At 41.2% G+C, this 22,167-nt stretch overlaps 1 protein-coding gene across 1 annotated transcript in view; it reads left to right on the top strand.

Annotated features, from left to right (window-relative positions):
• The window catches only part of LOC104912086 (F-actin-monooxygenase MICAL3-like), a 39,420-nt gene extending 23,062 nt beyond the window's left edge, over positions 1-16,358 (top strand). The window contains exons 13-16 of the mRNA XM_019616249.1: positions 2,764-2,814; positions 13,929-14,028; positions 14,887-14,960; positions 15,045-16,358. Coding sequence (XP_019471794.1) covers positions 2,764-2,814; positions 13,929-14,028; positions 14,887-14,960; positions 15,045-15,229 — 410 coding nt within the window. The 3' untranslated portion in view covers positions 15,230-16,358. The remainder of the gene's footprint in view (positions 1-2,763; positions 2,815-13,928; positions 14,029-14,886; positions 14,961-15,044) is intronic.
• Positions 16,359-22,167: the final 5,809 nt, after the last annotated feature.

Raw genomic sequence — 22,167 nt, 5'->3', positions numbered from 1 at the left:
TTTCTTCAGGAAGCCTGTAATGTGTGCTTTACTCTTGATTACAGAGGGCTTAACTCCATTTTAAAGAATTCACAAGCTCCAATTGTTTAGTTATATCTTGAGATTAACAAGAAACACATTTTGATGGGGAAAAAAATAATTTTATATATATATATGTATGTATGTATATATAAAGCATAGCCTTTTTTAACTGAAGTTTAAAAATACACTCCATTTTTTACCACTCTTGCTTACATATTTCACGTAAGTTTGCAATAAAATAGCAGAAATTCTTGTTGTTTAAAGTATGCGACATCACATCCTGTAAGTGCAATTAATTTCTGCCTCCAATACCATTAATTATTCAGGAGGGCAGAATAATTTTCTTCTCAACTGCGTTGCCTGGGTATTGACCTAACAGTGACCACTCATTCAGCAGTACTGAAGTGTGAAGATGTGGTGCCATACCCCTATCTCTGATAAGTTTTTCTTAATGAAACCGCGTAAACAAAAGCTAAACAAAACAGGAAGGTCAATGTTGTTATCTGGGAAAAAAATAATCCTTTTAATACACTTGTACAAGTGGGAGAAAGGGGAGGGTGGGAAGTATGCCCCCCAATGCACATACTCCATCCCCACAGAAGGACAGGGATTGCAAGATGGGGTCGAAGTAATTCCTGTCCTTTAGAGGGCCACCAGTGTTAACTTGGAGTGGGTTATTCAGCTTCCCTCCCTGTAGGGAGAGAACAAATCACTCACTGACTAAACATTTAAACAGCAAGTTTTGGAAGTATTAGTAGAACAAAAAAAGATAGTCTGGGTAAGGATTTGTTTGCTTAGAATAATTTTGCTTTTATTTTCCATCCATTTTGTATCTAGTCCTAGATCTTTGAAAATCCTGACTGAAGAAACAATTTTGTATTTCGTAATGATTCTTTTTCTTTTGTAGAAAGAGAGGAACAAGGCCTCTGAGTTACTTTCCAAAGTCTCTTACCATCTTTCAGCATGTTTCCTGTTAGTCATCTTTCAGGTTTTTTTTGTGTAGAGGTCTTTCATTAACTTAATTGTTCATGTCTCCGACCTCTTGACCTTTTCCCACCTTTATAGGAGTGTATCTTTCAGTTAGACTAGTGAGAACAAAAAAAGATATTCTGGGTAAGGATTTGTTTGCTTAGAATAATTTTGCTTTTATTTTCCATCCATTTTGTATCAGCCTTAGTAGGTGATTTATACCAAGCAGAATAGTCACAGCAATGTCCTGTGAGTTTACAGTTTAGATCCTAGCAATAGAGCAAACAGTTCAGTACTATTTCCAGAAGTGACAGTCCTTATCTGATTGTTGTCAGACTGAAATATTCTGTATGATGATGCTAGCAGGTCACTGTCAACTTTAATTTTGACAAAGTAATTGCACCTTTCTCTATAACTTCTTTTCTTCTTTTTTAAATTGGCTCAGCCTCAGGGAACGTGCAGCTGGCCTCCTGTTCTTTAAGAAGCTGTGAATGCTCAACCTAACATTTCGTTTCTGATTCAGAAAATAATCTCACACTGTATGATTACTCAATTGCCTTAATTGTTCTCTCCTAATATCTTTGAAGATCTCGCCCTTTGGCAGTCGCTTTTGTAGTAAGAATGAATGATCTGAAATGGAAGCTCTATGTAAGGTGGCAAGTTTGTCATATACAAGGTGGGCCAAGCTTTTGTCATTTGTATTTTTTTCTTCCCTTTTTGTTTTTATTTTTCTTTTGCATCGTGGCATTTCACTGCCAAGGTAAAGTAAGATAATCTCAGGAAAAAGGTATCCCATTTTTCTGCAGAATCCCAGGAGACAGCTGGAATGGGCTCACTATTAAAGTAACACTGCTTTGTATTATAGTGCATTCGCCTGTCTGGACATTATTACGACTTTTCAATTATTACCTTGAAAAATATGTAAACTTGGAAATTTCTTGAACCTTTTTCTTCTTCTCCCTTGTTCTCCTTTAGCACAAACTTTGATACTCATTTTTAAGATGTCTTGTACTGACAGTTTGATACTGAAAAATTTAAGAGCAACCTCTTGACATCAAGTGAATCATATGCAGTGAGAAACAGTGCTCTCAGTACTCCCATGTCTCTTCCCCAAAGAATAATTATACAGTGCTAGACTCACGGTGTACCTGACTCTAGCAGCTGTGGACAGGCTTGTCTCTGTTTCACACCCTCTTATGTTCTTCTCTCACATAGGTACTGCAATAGCAGAAACCCTTTTTGCCACACTTCTGCGTTTGCCATTTGTGTCAGCACTCAGTCAGTGCCTTTCACTTGTGTTCTCTACATACACATCCTCCTCACACTCACCTCCAAGAAGTCAATCCTTGTACCTTTCTTGCAGCTGAGCTAAACAGTTACGAAAACAACAAGAATAGCTCTGTTTTTCTCAGCAGGAACAGGGAAAACATCAGTGTCAAGTGCTGGTGCAGACTGAGAGAGTGAAGCGTCTGTGTAAACTTCTTGATTTTTCTCCATGGATATCCATGCCTGCCTGCTGGGAATTTTCTCCTCATCTTCCCACTATATTTTTGTGATACATATATGTGCGTGTGTACATATATGTATATAGACAAAGATGTAATTTTATATGTATTATATATGTGCAAACGTACATAGATGCATGTTTCTTGTTGTTCTGTCTTCGTTTCTGTCTGCCTGTATGTCTTTTTTTCTCACAGATTGCTTTGATTGTGTGGGGCTAGGGTGGGTATCTGACTCAATAACTCTGTCTTCACCGATTCCTTGTTATAGACTATTGGGGAGAGTCTTATTACAGTGACCTCATCGACTTGCATCTGGGTGGTATGTATAGCTGAACCTCTCGCTGACACTAACCCTGCTGACAGTCCTTCCCACCCCTCCCTTCACCTACTTCTCCCATCCTTGGCTCACAATCGAGAAGAAACAGTCCTTGCACATGAACGGCAGAACCCCTTTTGCAGCTCAAGGAGGGGAAGTCCTGGCATACTTCACAAGCCATGTGTAAAGCTCCTTGTATTTTCTATATTGATAATTATTTCAGAATTTATATACAGTTTTCACTCCAGCCACCTTCCCTGCTAGAAGTGGCCATTCTGACTTTTGTTTCTCCTTTGAGAAGTCCAATTCTACCATCCTAATCTTCAGGAAAATATATTAATGCAAAGGGAACGGCAGATCTGGCCAACTCCCGAGAGCTACAGCACTCTAAAGGATTATTTATGCCTTTGCCTCCCTTTTCTCCTTCTGAGGCTCTTTTGCTCTTTTCAAAGAGTGTTTTGATGAGCTCACAAGAAATGCATCCTCAAGGCACTTTGGAAGCAGTGTAGATGACAGATTTCGTATTTCTTGGGTTGTCTTATTGTAGGCTAGGAAGAGAATCTACAAGTAGAGTTGCAGTCAATTTTGGTGCAATCTATTGTTTCCAGTCACCTCCATTTGCACCATTACACAGCTACTAAGCTTGCTATGTTATTTTATTTTTTGTATTTCATTTAAGTGACAAACATACTAGAGTTTAGCTCTTTTTTTCCTTGCTTGATGATTATAATGTGATTGACACTCTGTACTGTGATTCTTCATTTCTTTAATTAATGTTACTTTTAGCTCTTTTTTTTCTCACGTTACAATTATAATGTGGTCATCAGTTTCTGCACTGTGGTTCTCCATTTCCTTAATTAATACCACTTCCTGAATCCTGTAGTAGGCGGATAACTTCTGCTTTGTAAATGGTGCTAGTTTAACGTTTGTCCCTCTTGAAAATTAAAATTAGTTAACGTAAATCTATTCTTACAAAGTGAACAAATCTGTCAGTGGATCCAAGAGAAGGCAAACCCTGCTAGGTTGCTTTGCCATCTGAGAGTCTTTCATTTCTTTTGTCATCTGACTATGAAGTTGCTTGATTAAACTGTACTTTTGTTGATGGGCCGCACTGCATCCAGCTCAGCAGGATGAAGGGTCCACATGCTCCAGACCTGACCCAAGATAGATCCCTGGAGGTCTTCCCTCTGGTTTTACTGTTTTCTGCATTTGCACCTTCAGATGAAATCATGCCCAAGCTTTTAATTCTCATTTTTTCTCCTCCTCCAAGGGAAGGCTAACCCACAAAATACCTGCTTGCAGCTCTTTGTTGGGATTTACTCAAAATTGCCTTGTTGTTTAAGAAAAGCCAACTAGAATCAAGTTTCAAAATGGAAGACTTTTTTTAATTCTTATTAGACCTGATTTGTTGCCCAGTTGGGCCCCGCTGGTAATTTTGGTGAGATAGTCCTCCACAAACTATGAAGCTTCTTACACTGCTCAGTCCCACCGGCATTCTTTCCTGAGGTATCTTCTACAAAGAGGCTTTGAAATCCTCTTCCTAGGTGTGCCCAGACCCACATGAATATGAAATGGGAGCTGTAAAAGGGTTGATGCTGAATTATTCCTAACAGATCCCTTTCCCCATCTAATGCTATTTCCACTAGACCTTTCCCTCCTCCCCATCCTTCTTCTCCCAATGCCTCATTAGAGACAGCAGTCCCAGCAAAATCACTGATGGTGGCTTTAAAAAAAGCAAAATAATCTTTACTTAAAGGGACACTGTCACTTAAAAATTACTGTTGCAGAAAATCTCAAATAATAAAAAAAATGAATTTACATTTTTTGTTTTTTCCATTTCTCTGAGCTGAAATTGTCACTCTAGAGTAGTCATTTTGGGGCTTCTATTGTAAGATGCTTTTATTTATGTGGCCACTTAGTCATTTGGACTCCAAGCAGTTAGAGACAATGTTGATATTAAAAAGAAAAAAAAAAAAAAAAAAAGGACCGGTAACACTTTAAAAACATATCATTCTGCTCATGTCAAAAAATACCTTTCCCCGAAGAAACTTAAAAAAAATAAAAAAATAAAAAATAAAAAAAGCATTGGGCAGTATCCCTTTAAATGCACTGAGCCTGCTGAGTATGTGGCTTTATAATTTAGTTTTGTTGTCTCTTGAATTTGCTTTTTATTTGCTTTGAGGGCTGCCAGAACACTTTTGCCAGAGGGGATACATTGCTGTGCTGATACTTGTCACTATTCAGCGGCTGATTTAGAGCTTGGATCTCAAAGTAATGTGTCTGTGCAGGCTGCTGCATCTGGGTGGAGTGCTGTTAAACCCCGTGGGGCTGTGTGGTCCTGCTGAGCACTGTAAGCATTGTGGGTTAATTATTCTCCAGATAATTTGTGTCTCTGAGGCACGGGCATAGCTCTGAGTCATGATGTCAGAAGAAAGATAAGCAGAAATACATTGCAGAGTTATCTGTAACTTGGTAATTATTTCCAAGTGATTAGGACATTACTTTAATCTGGATTTTCTTTATATTAATAAGAATTACGTTTCATTTAGTGGTTACAGGCTACACAACAACAACAACTTCTGTAAGGTGTGGTAACTCTTGATCTTCTGGTCAAGTTCCAGTTTACAGGATTACGGCTTGCTACCTTGGCTACCCATGTTGCTTTACTCAAATGTCATAATCCTCTCTTCCTGTTCTAAAATACCATGTACTGTTGCTCTAAAGCAGATGTTTCATTTCATACTTCAGGTGGTCACATTTCAATTCTGAGTAGTTTTTCCGATGTATACATGCAGCTTTGTTAAAAGAACTTTACAAAAGTGGCTAAGTCAACTGAAATTAAGATTGTGTGTTATGTGGAATTATCAACAGATTTATAACCTTAAGATCCACTGCAGAAAAATCTGCCACTTACCCTTAAGCAGTACCTGATAGCAAAACTAGGATGTCATCTCTGTAGATCCTCATGGAGAGGAAATGGGACATGGTCAGTGGATTTCACAGGTGTTTGCTGGCAGCTGTGGAATGGTGAGATTTGAAAGCATGGATTCTGAGTCATGCACTGGAAGGATACAGTACCCTGGGATACACACTTTGTCCATTTTAATCACTTTCCAGGCGATCTTTGTCCTAATCTCATCTTTTTCCACCCAAAGCTTCTTACACCACTTCCATTTTCATTCTCAGTTTGTTTCTGCTTCTCGGGCATTTAATTTTAATCCCTGTCTTTTTGACAAAGAAATCCTAATGTTTACCCTTCAGACCTCCTGTTCTTCCCCACTACTTGTTCCTGGTCTTCTACCCCTTGTGTTCCCACTGACTCAGGCCACCAGATTCAATCCCTACCAATGGCTTTCTCACAAAATTTTTGAGTTCTTCTCCCTTTTCTACCATTATTCTTTCTCTGGACAACCCTAGGTCATAACCCTTCTTGAATCAGTCTTCTTCTAGCCCTTACCTATTTTCCCCTCTCCTCTCTGCCTCTTTTCTTTAGCAGTTAGCGTTCTTAATCTCTTTGCCCAATTAGTCTCAGCCTCAGATCTTCCTTTCCCACCAGTTCCTTGTTCCAGTTTAGCTCACTGTCTGACTCTGGAAGACAACTTTGTTGTTCCCTCTGTGTTCAAATGGACGACTTCATTTTCCTTGCACCCAGGAGGGAGTCACTGGGGGTGCAGGCCCAGACTCCAGTCGTGCTTTCCTCTTGGTTGGAGTCAGGAAGAAGGCTGGTATGTTTGACAGTGTTGATTTCAGACATTTGTTCTTTCTTGACAAGGTTCTGCTGAACATTGGGTAAACATGAAAAAAGAGAAGTTGTGTTTTTAAAAATTTTTCATACTTTGTTCGAAGTACAGTGTCCCAGAATTCACTTTTTATTAGCTTATTTAAAATACTGTGTCTTCAGGTCTAGTGGGATGCAGAGGACTTCTATGCAATCATTTGCACGTTCTGCTCCAGCTATTGCTTTTCCAGGTTTCTTTTCAATTTTCGTTTCCCCACTCTCTTCTGCTGATTAAAGACAGTATTCAGTTTGCATGGCAATGCAGTGGTCCATGAGTTTTGCCCAGGTTTCTTAGAATGATTGTATTTCAGAGCACATTCTTATCGACATGGTTTTAGTAAACTGCTGTCAAACACCTCAAGTGATGTACTTCTGGGATACTTGTCAGAATCCTTTCCCTCAATTCTATAATGCCTATAATTGTGTGGCTGTTACTCTGCAAGAGGTGGCTTTCTGTGTTCATGCTCTTTTATAACAATGTCACTAAAGCTTTATTTTTCAGCACTTCAATTTCTTACCATGAACAATTTCTGAAAGATGGGAAAGCATGTATTTCCTGTTACTACCACAGTTTGCCTGATCTCTGTTTAACTGATCTGTGTTATAAGTACTGAGATAAAATTAGAGTTCTTCATCTGCTGTTAAGTGGCATATGGGAGTTGTTTGTAGAATAAGAATTTATAAAGTGTCATGCTCTTGCCTTATAAGGCCAAGTGCTAGCATAGCAGTGCATGAGAATGGAAATTAGCCTCAGAGCTGGGTTTCCTAACCAGTGTTGCCATATGCTGATTTCTGAACTGCCCTGGTTAGTTCACAGATAGTCATACAGAAATTGAAGCCTCCTGGATGCAAATTTTGCAAAGAATATGATCCCATTTGGTTTGTGGTACATCTGCTGAAGTAATTGTGATTTGTGTTGACTCACCAATTCTCGGGAATTGCTGCAGCTCTCATATTGTAGGATTTCTGCAAACAAAGAATGGGGAGCTGTACCTTAAGGATAACAGTATCTGCCACCCTAAACTTTCTGATTTGCTTTCCTCTTCCCAATTGATCATTTTTACTACAGTCCCAATACGAAGGAGTATTGTGTAGCTACAGCAGAACAGGAGAAAACCATTCTTAAGTACTGATGTTTAAACAACAGGAAAATAAAATGAAGACCAGAGTCCAGTGTAGCTTGTGCAACAAAGAACAACACAGAGTGAAAAGGAAGGAATATCTTCATGGTTGCTATAAAATTTCTCTTCCTTGTTTTGGAGAGGCTTAGGAGCTCTGGCATTTATTCTTGGATTAGCTCCTGATTTCCATCAATTCATGGTTGGACTGGATGTTCTTGGAGGTCTTTTCCAACCTTAGAGATTCTATGACTCAGCCAAGTCTGCGGTCTCTCAAGTGTGCTGTGGCAAACAAAGTCTTTCTTGTCATGGCTGTGTGAACTCAGAAAGATCTGGGGAGCGCTATTTGCAGAGGCAAGATAATTCCTGTCAAATCATTGATGGGATGTGGCTGTCTTCCTGTGCATCCTTTTGAATTCCTCTGCTTGCCATCTTTGTTTCTTGAGGCTGCTGACCTCTGCTTTGAAGGTTTCACGGTGAAGTAGGCCTGGAACAAATGCCATCGGCAGGGCAGCACACAGCTTATAGTGCTGTGGATAAAGACCTATGATGCCTGACCTAGCCTGTATTTTTTTTTTGTGATAGGGGACACGTTAACAGAATCATTATTTTCGTTGTTGTTTTTTAATTTGCTTGAAAAGAAGAGGGTTTTTTTCCACTTGTCCATGACTCTGTGATCAGGAAAGTTCTCTTGCAGTGATGATGACGTTTTTAATTTAATGGGCTCATGAGCTGGTGATTTCACTAACTAGTAATGAGAAGGCTGTGATGTCTACTGTGGGTTTACTGATGGCTTTGGGGGAAGTAAGAAGGCATACAAGGATTTACTGGGTCTAATCAAACGAGTGAGAAAGGCAAGGAAGATGAAACAGTGTAGTCTTTTTATAGTAGTCAGTGAGGTGCTTGGCTCTTCTCGAGAGTGTGTTTAGATATAAATGTTCACAGTGAGAACTTGTGCTGTGTAGGCAGGAATGTGAGTGATCTGATGATACATTCACTGTCTATACATGTATCAATGTACATTAGTAAAACCTTTTTCATTCATCAAGTGATCTTTTTTCTACTTTTCTGTTTCTGAAACATTTAAGAGGCCTCTTCTTGAAAAAGTTCATCTGAAAGGGTAGTGAAATATGTGACATGGAACACACTTCAATACTTGTTACTGTTGTTGAAAAATCTTTATCCTTTCAGGAAATATTACAAAATATTTTTCCTCTTAAAATCAGAAAGCTCCCATTTCAGTCTGCTTAGGGCATCTGTACCACCTGCATTGAAACTTGTGTTAGCAAGTTTGGGGAGGCAGTTTTCATCATTATCACCTTAGAGAAAATTTTAAGAGTATGCTTAAAATTCTACTATGTTATATGTTTTGCAATACTTGTGAGTTTGGATTCTACCACATTCTAGGTCTTAATAATTGGTACAGTTTTCACAGCTTTAGAGAACAATAAGAGGTAAGTTTCAGGCTGCATTTCACTCTGCTCTTGCTGTTTAGGACCTCCAGGAAATAGGGAACACTTCAGAGGCTTGTTAATCATCATAGATTGATGGAAGTTGTTTCCAGAGCAATGTAACAATTGTGTAACCTGTGTTCACTAATGCAACTATAATTTGCAACTGGAATATTTGGAAAATATCTTAATAGTGCAGGTTATATTCATTACCTTAATGAAGAGCAATATTAATATTTCCAGTAGCAAGCGTATAGATAGTATAGACTTCGTAACTCGATTCAAGGACATTATTCTTAGACAAGAGTGGAGAGGATTATATTTCTGTTAAAAAATAGGACTACTAATGCCAAAGGAAGAGAACATGATGTGGAAGGGTGTCTACACTATTGTCTTCTGCTGTGTAAGACCTATGGCTTTTTACTAGAGACCAAAGGTGGTATCTCTTCCTAGGATGTGACACTTTGTTTACTGATGACAAAAGTTAATAGTTTGTGGCCATTGTTGCAATGAATGGCATTTTCAATACCAGGTATTTATTTTAAGATCAAATATGGCAAATTCGGAATTCCTCACTAAATCTGTAACTCCGTAGTTTGAAATTCAGAAATGTAACTGTGTTTAAGTCAGGAATATCACCCTACCCCCTAAAATTCTGAATGAAATCTCAAACCCTGAGAAATTGAAGTGGATTCTTCCATACAGTTAAATATCCATTTCCCGATCCCCAAAAAGAACTGGTAGGCCATGAATTAGAGCTTATATGGTGAAAGATCGATGTTGAATAAGGTAGGATATGAAACAAAAAATGTAATGGGCATAACGCACTACATGCTCTACTTTCTATGGAAGTTTCTTCACAGAGGATAGCCTGTATGTTCCATTGTTTTGGGGACTTGTTTTTGCTTTTGTAACCTAAATTTGTGAAATGGCAATCCCAGGAAAAGCAGCCCTAGCATTTTTCATTTTAAGTGAAGAAGCTGGAAGACCGAATAACTAGAATTAAGGTTCTGGTACTGTCAACTTATGTTGGTATGGTGCTTTATCTGTAACTGTCATGTGGCCAACTGTGGAACCTCTCCTAATGTTGCCCCTTCCTGCCCCCAGTGCAGAGGTTTCTTCCTGTCTGAGAAAGCCTTGCTGCTCAGACACAGGCTTTGAAGCCGATGTGCTCTCCCTCTCACTCCAGTGCGTCCTCCATGTGCTGTTTTAGTTCTGTGATGGTCCCTTCTAAAGCTCTCCCAGATTGCTGCTAGTCTAGAGTTATGTAAAGCTTTCTCTAAACCGTATGTATCAAACTGCTGGCTTCTCCACTTTACGAATTACTCTTACCATATTATTGTTCTGGAGCTTCCTTTTCCCAAATAGAATGCCTCCCATTCATAAATGAGGTTCTTCACTGAGAAGTGTTTTAGTTTGCTGGCTTTGATATTTCAGGCTCATCACCTCCTTAGTGCATTTGTTGTCCTGTAACTACTAAAGTGGCACCAGTTATTTTCTACTATTTATCTCTGCAATGTTAAGTACAGCTGAAGAGCAGATTGTAAGTGTTGAAGCAGCTGAACCATTGTAGAGATGAGACATGTTTGTCCTTCGTTGAGTGATTGTGATGATGGAAAATATTCAATAAGTCACTGATGTAACAGGACTTGTAAGCTTTGTGAAATGAGAATGTCAAGGGACAGCTTTAAATTCACCATTTTATCTATGCAGTGCCCTTAGGTGATCGTTCCCACCACAGAAACTGACATGAATTATTTTTTTATCCACGTAAAAGCTGATTCTCCTCTAAGCACCCAACCCAGTACATGTACTCACCATGCTTGACACGGCAGATCCTGGCAGATGGGTTCCACGTGAATCAGATTCTCCCTGTGATGTTCCCTACCTGAAGGAATTATTTTGCATTTAAAAGGATGCTTTTTCCATCGGTGGATGCTGCCACGGTGATAAGAGCATGGCCTGATAAAGCCATAAGGTGGGCTGGCTGTTTACAGCTGGAGTCTTATGCATGCAGGCGAGACTTTTTGTAACCCTGCTTGAAATTTGAGATTTATCAGCAGGAGTTAAATATTTATCTCTGCTCGTCCTGACATCTTGTTCACAAACTTTTCAGTTAAAGACCATGTGATTGGAAATTTATGTTAGGAAAAAGTCAGCAATAACCTCCTGTCTAGGAATTGTACAGCTTGTAAGCGTTCACTGATACTCAGCCTACCTCTTATCTGTTATCTGTGCTTGCTAGAGGCATTATTCATCTGTAGACTGTTCCCTTGTTTCTGCTTCTCCATTTCTCGTATTTTTTCTTTTCTTCTTGTGTTTCCTTCCTTTCTCACTCTTACGCTTTTTGTCCTTTGCTTGTCTTTTATTTCATCCCTTTCCTCTCTTCCGTTCCACTTCCAACTTCCTTTTCCTCTCCTGCCTCTTCCTCTTCCTCGTTTGGTCCTATTGAAGTTGAGCCCAATGGCGGGACACCACGTCGTAGACCTCTCTCCTTCTGCCCTTGCTGTGCCCACGAAGGTAACGTAACCTCACATGCTCCCTGTTCTCCTTGACCACAGCTGGGTTGTCACAGCAGCACTAGTCAGCTAGTGACCACAGGGTCCCCAGCCTTTTCTTACTGTTTCCCCAAACCATCCTTCTCAGTAGCAACCTGATAACCAGCTTTGTGGGCCTATGACAAGTTACTAAAGGTACAGTATCCCTTTTGTTAGTCCCAGCTGTGCTATGGCGGGCATGGTGGAGCGGTGGTGGGAGCAGTAACATCACACTCAAAAGTTTCTGTTTGCATTTGCTGGCTTTGATTTCTCCATTCCTCCTGAGAGGTATTTGGAAGGTGGGGTAAGGGAAGAAAATTTGCTTCCTTAAATTGCCTTTTAATTAATTTACATGGATTAAAGGAATACTGTGTCTTTTTAAAGGACTGGTTTGCAAGACTTCCGTGAACTTTAAAAGTAAACAAACCTTGAGTTAGACTAGTTTTCCCTCATCTGTCTTGCTGAGTGAGTTCTTTAACTGTCTCAAATGGAGTTTGCCGTAGAGTTTCCATTGCCAAGGCATGGGGGAAGGGTGCCGTTTGTGTGTTCATGGTGTAATTTTGCTAACCACTTACTTTGCTTTCCATGGTACTCCTTCATGTCAGTTGTCAGTGCTCTCTCTCCAATCCTACCATTCTTCCTCTGCTCGTTGGCTGTTTAAAAATACTTAATATATTCCATAGGTCAGTAGTGCTGTGTTTTTGGCTTTTTCTTAGAGGCATTTGTTTTCTGTACATCCTGGCATTGGAAGGGACAGGGAGACTTCCCAGTGTTTTCATGCGCCACTGCACTGGACATCTGCATGTACCGTCTCCCTCTCCTGCCACCATATGGGCATATTGTGCAGAGATGCTCAGAAAGGAGTGCTTGGAAATGAGCAACACACTGATATCAAGCCCAGAGAGCTGGAAGCTCTTAGGGTTGTACAGCTGGGTCTGGTATTTCCCAAGGGTCTGCTCTGTCAATTTTTCAAAGGCAGATGTTCTCAGACTAAGTTGCAGTTCAATGGAATTGTAGGCCTGTTTTTACTTCACTCCAGTGCAGCAATTCTCTGAGATCAGAAGGATGAAGTCAGGTCACAGACCTGACCATTAATAGTCATTAATGTGATACTCGTGTAGTCTTTCCTAGAGTTTAAATAGCAAGCTTGCTGCATGATTATTTTTGGAATCAAAATGACTAATTAATTGGTTTTGCTCTTGGTGTAGATAGTATGTAGCCTTAGTAACAAACTTAGGGCTGTTAGTTACTTTAGAATGCCAACCATACGTGGCAGGAAATGCTGTAGGGCTCACTTTGAGGCCATACTCTTGCCTCCGTTTCTGTGCACGTAGGTGAGTTGCCAAGGTTCTTGATGGCGTTGGGTAAGATCAAGGCACTCATCTGCAGATAATTCAAAGTGAATTCAGTGGCCCAAAACAAGAGACTGCCAGGAGGAGTTTTCCTGGTAAGCTCTTGTGTTTGGTAAAAATCTACAAAAGGGTTTGGGAACAGAATTCTGCAGTTTATTCTAGGTAATTTCTGACAGATGTGAGATTGATCAGTGTTCTACTGCATCAATTTATGAATTGGTTTAAAAAATAAATACCAACCAAGAAAAACCATGGCCCAAGATTTTTTTTGCTTCCACTTTCATATTAGCAAATGTGTCTGGGGGTTCTCTCTTTCTTTCTGGTGCTGATGTGCAATACAGCAGAAGTAGTTTCTGTGCTTACTGCGCACAGGGGCTTGTCAGGGTGGATAGATGCGTGTGGCTAGGAGGAGCAGTCAAAAACACTCATTTAGCTATTGAAAAAAGATGAGATGTTAACGATTGAGGATGTGCAATTGGAGAAAATAAGATGTAGAGTGGCAATTGAATCTATTTCTGATGAGCATACACTTAAGTAGCTGGCATGAGGAATTATAAAGCTCTTCTAATGAAAGGAAAAGTGAAATACAGAAGTGTGGGCTTTCTGCAGTAAATGTGAGGAAGAAACAAGCAATCACAAGAAAATCAGAAAGCGAAAAATAATAATAAAAATCAGACTCCAAAGACAAGAGAATCCTTTTGGAGATGACTTCCACTCTTTTGTGTGCTCGAGGCAAACTGAATGGACCCTGCTTGGGAGTGCTCTGGCAGCATCTTGCTCGGCTTTCTTTGCACATTTTGCCCCATTGTTGTTTTTGCCATTTGGGCTTGTAAGGATTGTGTAGCATTTTGCCTCAATCTTACCAAGTTTCTTCTTTGCAGGCATGGGAAAGAAGGATGATCCCAAGCTGATGCAAGAATGGTTCAAGCTGGTGCAGGAGAAGAATGCCTTGGTTCGCTATGAGTCCGAACTGATGATCTTGTAAGTCAATGTGCAAACTTCGAAAGAGGGATTATTTTATAAATAGCAGTGGAAGATCTGTCAGTACTGTCTTCCCTATAGTGCCTGAAAGTCAGCAGTCTTACAGTTTGATTCTTGGCTGAAATAGGTATCAAACTTTCAGAAGAGTACAAGAACTATTTGCACGTGTGCAGTAAGGATATTTGTTCAGTTCTGAGTCCTTTCCAAGCTCTTCTTGGATAAAACACAGCATATTACTGAGTGACAAAGAAATAATGAATGGCTTCTAAGTGTAGCCAAACTGCTTAATTCTGTTACCTTTGTCATATGGCCCCTCTTCTCTGCCTGCAGTGGGACTCCAGTGCTCCTCATTTGGGCTCACATGACAGATTTTTTTCCTGTAAAAAATCTGTGAGCTTTCTTAGTTCCCGTGGTGCAAATTCACTGGAATCAGTTTCTGAGTACAGCAGCTGACCTGAGCAGTGTGGAAGCTTGGTGTCTTTTGGTGCCTTTGTCAGAAAAGCCTCAAGATGAAGGCCTCAAGATGTTGTCTGCATTGGAATCTGAAATGGCAATGCCCTGGCATGACCTTAGTTGTTAAGTAATTTGTCTTTAGAGTGGCAAATCGCACATAACATTGAGGTAAGGTATGATTTTACAGTGATTGCAGCTTTGCTTGTTCCCAGTGTTTCACACTGTTTTAATCTTTAAAAATCTAGTTCCATACATCAGTTATCTTTAAAGTTGTTCTAAAACAGATTGAGAAAATGCATAGCAGATATCTACAAGGGGAGAAAAAATTGAGAACAGACATGGAGCAATTGTACAGAGTATTTGAATACATCCAGAACTTGAACTTCTGGTGTGTTTCCTTTCCAGTGCACGGGAGCTAGAACTGGAAGACAGGCAGAGTCGATTACAACAGGAACTCCGGGAGAGGATGGCAGTGGAAGGTGAGAGCAATAAAGATTACCTCGTAGTTTGTATGCGCATATTTCTAGTCTTGAGTGTGCTAACAGTTTTTGATATCTCTGTAGATCATCTAAAGACAGACGAGGAGCTTTCAGAGGAAAAGAGGATCCTGAATGAGATGCTAGAAGTAGTAGAGCAGAGAGATTCTCTCGTGGCTCTCCTTGAGGAGCAACGGCTTCGAGAAAAAGAGGAAGACAAGGACCTGGAGGCAGTCATGCTTTCCAAAGGATTTAGCTTGAACTGGTCCTGAGCTCGATACATTTACCTCTGCTGGTTTGTGTTCTCCAGTTGGCTTACCCTGAGTTCGCCAGAATTACATGGATAGGAAGATGTTGAAGGGGAAATCTCCGAAGGGTCCGGCAGCATGCAGCAATTCGGTTTGAAGCACTCAGAAGCCTTTTGATAAGTGTATTGGTTCCAGAAGCTTAAGTTTTACATGTCTGCAAGCCATGTTGAAGATAATGAGTGGAATCTGTGGAGTCTCCTTGAAGTTCAGTACAATTGACTGCGTTTTACTTTTTGTTTGGTAGCAGGGAGAGAAATAATCCATGTGTGGGGAAGGAGGTTAAGGGAAGAAGTACCTTAACTAATCTGGATTTATGGCGGTCCATTCCTTTCCCATTTTTACTACAACAGTCCTAACAAAAGGGAGGGAAGCAACAACCCTCTCTGGAAAACCACAGCAGCCTGTAGCAACCAGTTTGGTGGAATCAGCTATCCAGGAGTGCTCCAGAAGCCCAGGGCAGCACCTTCTTTGCTTTAGTCTTCCTCCCCACCAAAGAAATTTATAGTTGGTCATTATGCATGGATATGAAGAAATATGAGACAGAGGAGATACTACTAGTTATGCGTGATGGAACTCTCTGCCTCACGGTTTGTAAAGAGATTTGGGCATCAGAAGACTCACTCCCTATCACTGTCTCCTAAGTCGTTATTGTTGGGGAAGAAGGGGAGAAGAAGAGATGGAAGATGCCCTTCTGCTTTGCTACACACTGGAGAGACAGCTGCTGCTGGCCTTTATCTTCTTGGCCACAGCTCAGAGGCTGATGGGCTTCTTCGTTCTGTTTTTATTGTGACTGTTTTGACACTGGAAAAACTGACTGTGGGACAGTGTTGAGTGTGTGCTGGGGCAGGGGGTGTTACCAAGCAGCATTCCCTGGCTGTTCAGCTCCTAAAAGGGAGAAGCCCTTAAGTGACTGAAACCACCATTAAGACTTTTCAGTGTTTTTATTTTTTCCTCTATATTTTGTTTTTGCACATTGGAAACGAAGCTTAAGACCTGCCTGGGCCCTCAGTCACTTTGACCCTTTTATGTCGATTAACTTATTTTTTTAATACTTGAAAGAAAATTCATTTTTGTATCTTTTAGGAAAAAAAAAGGAATGAGTGATAGGAGTGTGTGCCTGCTGCATCCTACAACTTCCACTTCTAAATTACTGGATGTTGTTACCTGTGGCTATTTATTAGTGTTCTTATAATAATTTTAATGTTACACATATTCGAGGGGGAATGGGGGAGTGTTTTAACTCTATTAGAGGAAGGCACTACTGCAGATTGGTCCCTCTTTCAGAGCAAGGGCAGTCTTTATGGACCCCATGGACGCATCCTGCCCTAGCAAGATTTCCTTTATGATAAAATCCTGCACACTTGTGGAGTTGTAAGAATCTATTTTGTGTTCCTAGCATACTTTTCTTCTGCATCCCAAAAATCCCTCTGTTGGACTAATAAACCTATAATTTATTTAAATTTAAAATTTTTATAATGAGAAAGCCAAAAATGTAAGGCAGAAATATCCCATGTGTCCCTTTCTCACTGAAAGATGGGACCTTCATACTCCTGAAATACAGCTAGAGGGACTTTCATGAAAACAAAAATAGCACATTTCCTGTTGCTTCCTGTTGGAAGAAGCTCCTTTTGGCTCAGCTGGTGAAGCTGCTGCTTTTAAGCTAGGAGGGTACTCATTATAATTGTATGTTAAATAATGCGCAGGTCATGCACTTAGCAATTCAGCACCATCCACTGTTTAACAGATTCAGGAGCATCCTTAACTTGTTGCACAGAGCTGAAATAGCACTGTGTGTTGGGTCTGTGTCCCATCCTTAATGTAATGTGTCAAGAAGTTGTTTTTAATTCGTTTTTGTTTTTCCCCTTGAGTTGTTTCCTATTTTCTTTTCGCGTTAAGGAAGTACTAAGCCTGCTCTCCAGTGTCTTTAGAAAGGTGTTCCATTCCCAAGCATATTCATACAGCATGGTGGCTCTTTCAGCTTGAACATACACTGTTGGTGCAAGATGCCCAAGCAGGGCTGAACATCCTTTAATTCTTTGCCCCAGGATAAATGTTAATATGGTTTCTCGCTGTTGACTCTCTGCCTCCTTCAGAGAGGCCAGCAGTCTATAACCTGAGGTCACCTCTGATGGATGAATATATCTCATGCCGAGGAAGAATGGGTAGGATGGTCTCCAAGGTCTGTGAGCAGGACTGATTGCTAACTACGGAAACTTGTTTTTTATACTTCAGGAGTTTCCTCCTTTCTCCTCTTTACCATTGTCATTTAAGGCATTAGAAATTAAACACATGCTGTGAAACAAAGCAGGTGGGCAGCTTCAGAGCAACTTAGTAACTATGCATGTTAGAAAGTCTTACCCCTATACCAACCTCACTGGACAAAATTCTTGAGGAGTGTTGGCCTACAACCAGGATTCGGTTAGCAGAGTACTCCCTGTTTTCCAGTGCAGAGGCCAGCTATAGGAGTCAAACTAGTGGTGGTAGTAGGTTACATAGTCTGCATGAGGGGCTAGTGGAACCTGCAGAGGAGAGAAGAAAGAGAGAACCTCAGCAATTTACAGTAAACTGTCCTGTGCAGAGAATCAGCCTCAGTCCCTTTTGTAGTGTATATGGACCATATTTAACTTTTAACAAAAGATCGCTGAATGTGAGCTGTATAAAGAAGACATACCAGGTTAGTACCTATCCCTTTCCATGCTGGGGGACATGGGCCAGATTTTTTCACTGCCTGAGTCATATCACTTGAGGGTGTAATGCCCTACTGCAGGGGAAAAATGCATATCCTACAACTGAACTCCCTGAGTTGTGCTGAAGTCCTCCAGCACGTGGAATGAAAGTGGAGACCTAACATCGCGCACACAATTAATTGAAAGTACATGAAAGGAAACCTTAAAAGGCCTTTTTATATCAAATGGTTTTAAAAGGCACAACTTGTATTTGCTGTTCAGTTGCACTTTAAGAATATAACTTACATACCAGATACTGGGTTTTTTTACTGTCTGAATATTTTTAATTCAAACTTTGTATTTTTAAAGCTAAAGAAGGCTCTTGTGATCACAAGATCCCTTATTTGTATCAGAATCCAAGTAGGATGTTCTAGCTTCTTGTGCTATCCAGGTGCAAAGCAGCATGTGTATTCAATGACGTGTCCATCATGCACGTGAAGGAAGTGAGAAGGCCCTCAGCTTCTGAGAATTAGGCATGCAAAGGTATCTGCTTGTATGCCCCTATGAGACGGTCCCCATACCAGGGGCTGGCTCCTTCCTCCGTGTCATGGGAGGAGCGCAAAGCTCAGAACCTAACCCACCCTTGTTTCCAAATGGGCACGCTGAGGATGTGGCAAGCACTTCAGTCCCCTAAGGGGAAAGGAGGAGGTGATATCACCTCCTGGAAACACCCAGGAAGCAAGTAAGGATGGGGGAGTGAAGACTGCCAAAACACCCAATCTGCTGTTTTCACAGTACAAATACATTTTTTTTCCCAACTGTTCCTTTTACGTCTTTTCACTTAAGCTCACAAGTGGCTGTAAAATCCTGAGCTTCAGAGAACTATGCATGGGGAGATGACAAGAGCATCTTTCAGCTCCAACTTCCAGACATGCTCCTTTTTTTTTTTTTCAGCTAACCAAAACCCCATGGTCTCGCTAGGGCATGATACAAACTGCGTTGCTAAACATATTTTCAAGCAAACTACAAGTTTTAAAAGTCTGTGCTACTCTCTGTCTCTGCATTTTATGTAAATATTTGTTTGTATGTAAAGACACCAGTGGATCCATGGGTTACCCCTGCGGTCAAGAACCTGAGTTTGTGCAATGCCTAGGCCTCTGTTAGAACACGGTGCTTGCATAGAGCTAGTCACCACATTTGTGTGCACTCTGGTGGTTTTTAATATTTTTATACATCCTAATCCTGAACATTATGAAGTATTATAAGTGGTCTAGACTGCATGATCTAGAGCAGCCAGCATTTCTATTTTCTTAGCAGCTGTTCCTAAAATTTTCACAGCTACACCTTGTTTGGTTAACATTCTTTTAAAATGAGTTTTCAATTAAATGTTTACACCAAGCGCCAGCAGACTAGAAAGGTGTTGCATTATAAAATCTCCTGAGTACAAACTGAAAAGCCACAATATGGCTGTATGGGAATTTAAATCATCACTGTCTGCAATAAAGAGAACTCTAAAGCATACTAATAACCAGCTTGTACATAGTTGGTGGAGGGAGATCGCCTGCTCTTGACTGTTGCAAAGTAACAGAGATTAGAAGCTTTCCAAATGCCTCCACTTTTGGATTGCTCTCAGTACTGCTATAGACAGGGTAGCAGGCAGATGAGAATGTCATTGAAAGTAGGTGTGGAGGATGCCAAGTTCTGATGGCATTACAGTAATTTAAATATTCTCTGTATCTGCGTGTGCATGCGTGCGTGTGTGTGAAGTCTGTTCCAGGTGAAGGGATATGCCTTGGCATCTTCCCTTTTGAATGAGAGTGATCTCTGATATTCAGATTGTTCAAGGCTTTTATGGTTGGCATGTATGGAGTGTTAACAGAAAAGCGTATATACCCTACTTGTTAAACAACAACAACAACAAAAAACACCAGAACTGTTCCAGCCTCTTTTCTGTTTGGTTGTTTTATCATTTGTTTTTATTGCACACTTGCTTTGTTGGTGTTGAGATTTTAGCACCTCAGATGGCCAACTGAACTAAAAGAAAAAAGAAAAAAATAAAGTCATTAATTATTTTTTCTTTTTGTTCGTGGAGTTACCGTTTGTTTCCCATGCATCCACTCCCACAGCTGATGAGGAAGTCAGGAGCTGGAGGAAGGTGATCTTGAGATAAAAGGCCAGGTGTTCCACGGCTCCACTTCAGCTTTTTTTTGTTATTGTTGGAACACTGAGCCCATCTGAATTATCTGAAATAAAAACCAAATCAATCTTGATACAGCCCCAATATGTAATACACCTTTCTCCAAGTTTACATTGCTTCTTCTGTGACAATAAACACCAAAAAGGGGTGAAGGTGATTGTAGGAACTAGGATTTGGTTTCTGTAGTTGTAGTTCACTTCCTTAGCATATGTAGTACTTGCATGAACCCTGGCATAGCTGGGCTTAGTACAACAAGGACTGACATCAGCACCTCTCCATTGACTTTCCACATTGTTTTAAGCCTCTATTACTGCACGCCTGCATTTCATCTGCAGTGTGGCAGCTTAGGAAGGTATAGCTAAGATATACTATCTGCAGCTCCAGAGCAGCGTCCCATCAGCAGACTGGAAGGATTCAGACATTAAACCTCACCAGCTTATGTGTCAAGAAAAACTTGTTCATTTGGGCATCTCCTGTTGGAAAAGAACAGATGTTCAGCTCAAGTGCTGGGTGTTGTGTCCTGTAAACTCCAGGAACTTGAAGCCCAGAGGTATTGTACCCAGTCAGCAGCACTGCTGTCATCAAGTATGTGAAGCACATCATAAGACTCGATGTGCCATTTGTTCGAGAGGCAGAGAACACACAGGATTTTGAGGGAAATCCCAGCTGGGGAAAACCGTAATGATGAATCTTGCCTGCCTGCCTGTCCAACCATCATCAAAACAGAGGAAAAACTGGTTGTTTTAAAGCAGACCTACTATGGCCACAGAAAGGGATGCTGGGCCTTGGGCTTTCCTCTTTGGCTGGGTGTCAGGTTGTGCGGAAGTGTGGCCGGAGTGACACTGTGTTTCTTCCTTCAGCTTCCTGCAGCTTGGTTCTCTGGGAACACACCAAACCTGACAGTTCTCATGTCATTTTTTTTTGATCTCTTGCTTTCGAAAATAGTGCAGCTACCTGAAAGGGATCACTCTCGTGTCAGAAGATCGTAATTATTGCTAGTCTGGGTGCCAAAAGATTGGCTATATAGCAAGTGACAACTGTATCCCTGGACACATGAGGCTCCCGATCATATTTAAGGAAGTCAGCCTTGCGACGCTTCAACTGCCTTTCTAACTACCCTGTAGACTTGCTAGCTCAGGAGATTCCTTTCAGTCTGTGCACATCAAGCACCCTTGAAGGGTGTCTGATATCAATTAGATACCCGCAGATTCTTCCCCTTTACAAACAATGAATGGAACTGTGAGTCTCCCACAGAGAGAGCATTCCCGTATTGCTTGCCTCAGCAAAAAGCTACACTGACCCTAAAGGCCCTGACAGAGCCAGTCACGCTTCCTGTGCAGATTACCCAGGTGTGGTAGGAAATAACACCAGAAAAGGCCCCCTAACAAAGCAAATCCTATCAACAGAGTCTGGTGTGGCACAGCTGTTACTTTCAGTTTCCAGTGCTGCCCAACGTATCCCCCAGGGAACTTCTAACCCTGCCACACTCAGCCCTTCATTCCCTCCAAACTGCCTCACCACCCCATGCTGCCCACCTTGCTCAGAGCCAGGCCAGTGTGGGGCAGGGAGCTGGGCCCCTTCCAGCCCCTGGGGCTCCAAAGGCTAAGGAAAATGTTGGCAGCTGATGTAGTAAAACTGATAAAACACACTGTGGGCTCCAAGAGGAGCATGGGAAGAACTGGAACAGGTTGCCTAAGGAGGTTGTGGATGCCCTATCTCTGAAGGCATTCAAAGCCAGGCTGGATGTGGCTCTGGGCAGCTCTGGTTGGCGACCCTGCACACAGCAGGGGTTTGAAACTAGATGATCATTGTTGGCCAGGTCATGACCCAGGTCATTCCATGATTCTATGATTGGCAGTAGGGAGGAAGGCTCCAGCTTCGTGTTACTGACATCGCTGGATGGAAAGCTTCGCTTTCAACAGCGACACGATATTAAACTACCCAAACTGTAACGCTGAATGTGCCGTACACGGACACAAGCGGACACATGACGGGAGGAAGGAGCGGAAGCCGCGGGCTGCAACCCCGCACAGCCCCGC

This window comes from Meleagris gallopavo, chromosome 1, assembly GCF_000146605.3.
Source record: "Meleagris gallopavo isolate NT-WF06-2002-E0010 breed Aviagen turkey brand Nicholas breeding stock chromosome 1, Turkey_5.1, whole genome shotgun sequence".
NCBI classification, from domain to species: Eukaryota; Metazoa; Chordata; class Aves; order Galliformes; family Phasianidae; genus Meleagris; species Meleagris gallopavo.
This window is presented reverse-complemented; position numbering and strand designations above follow the sequence as displayed.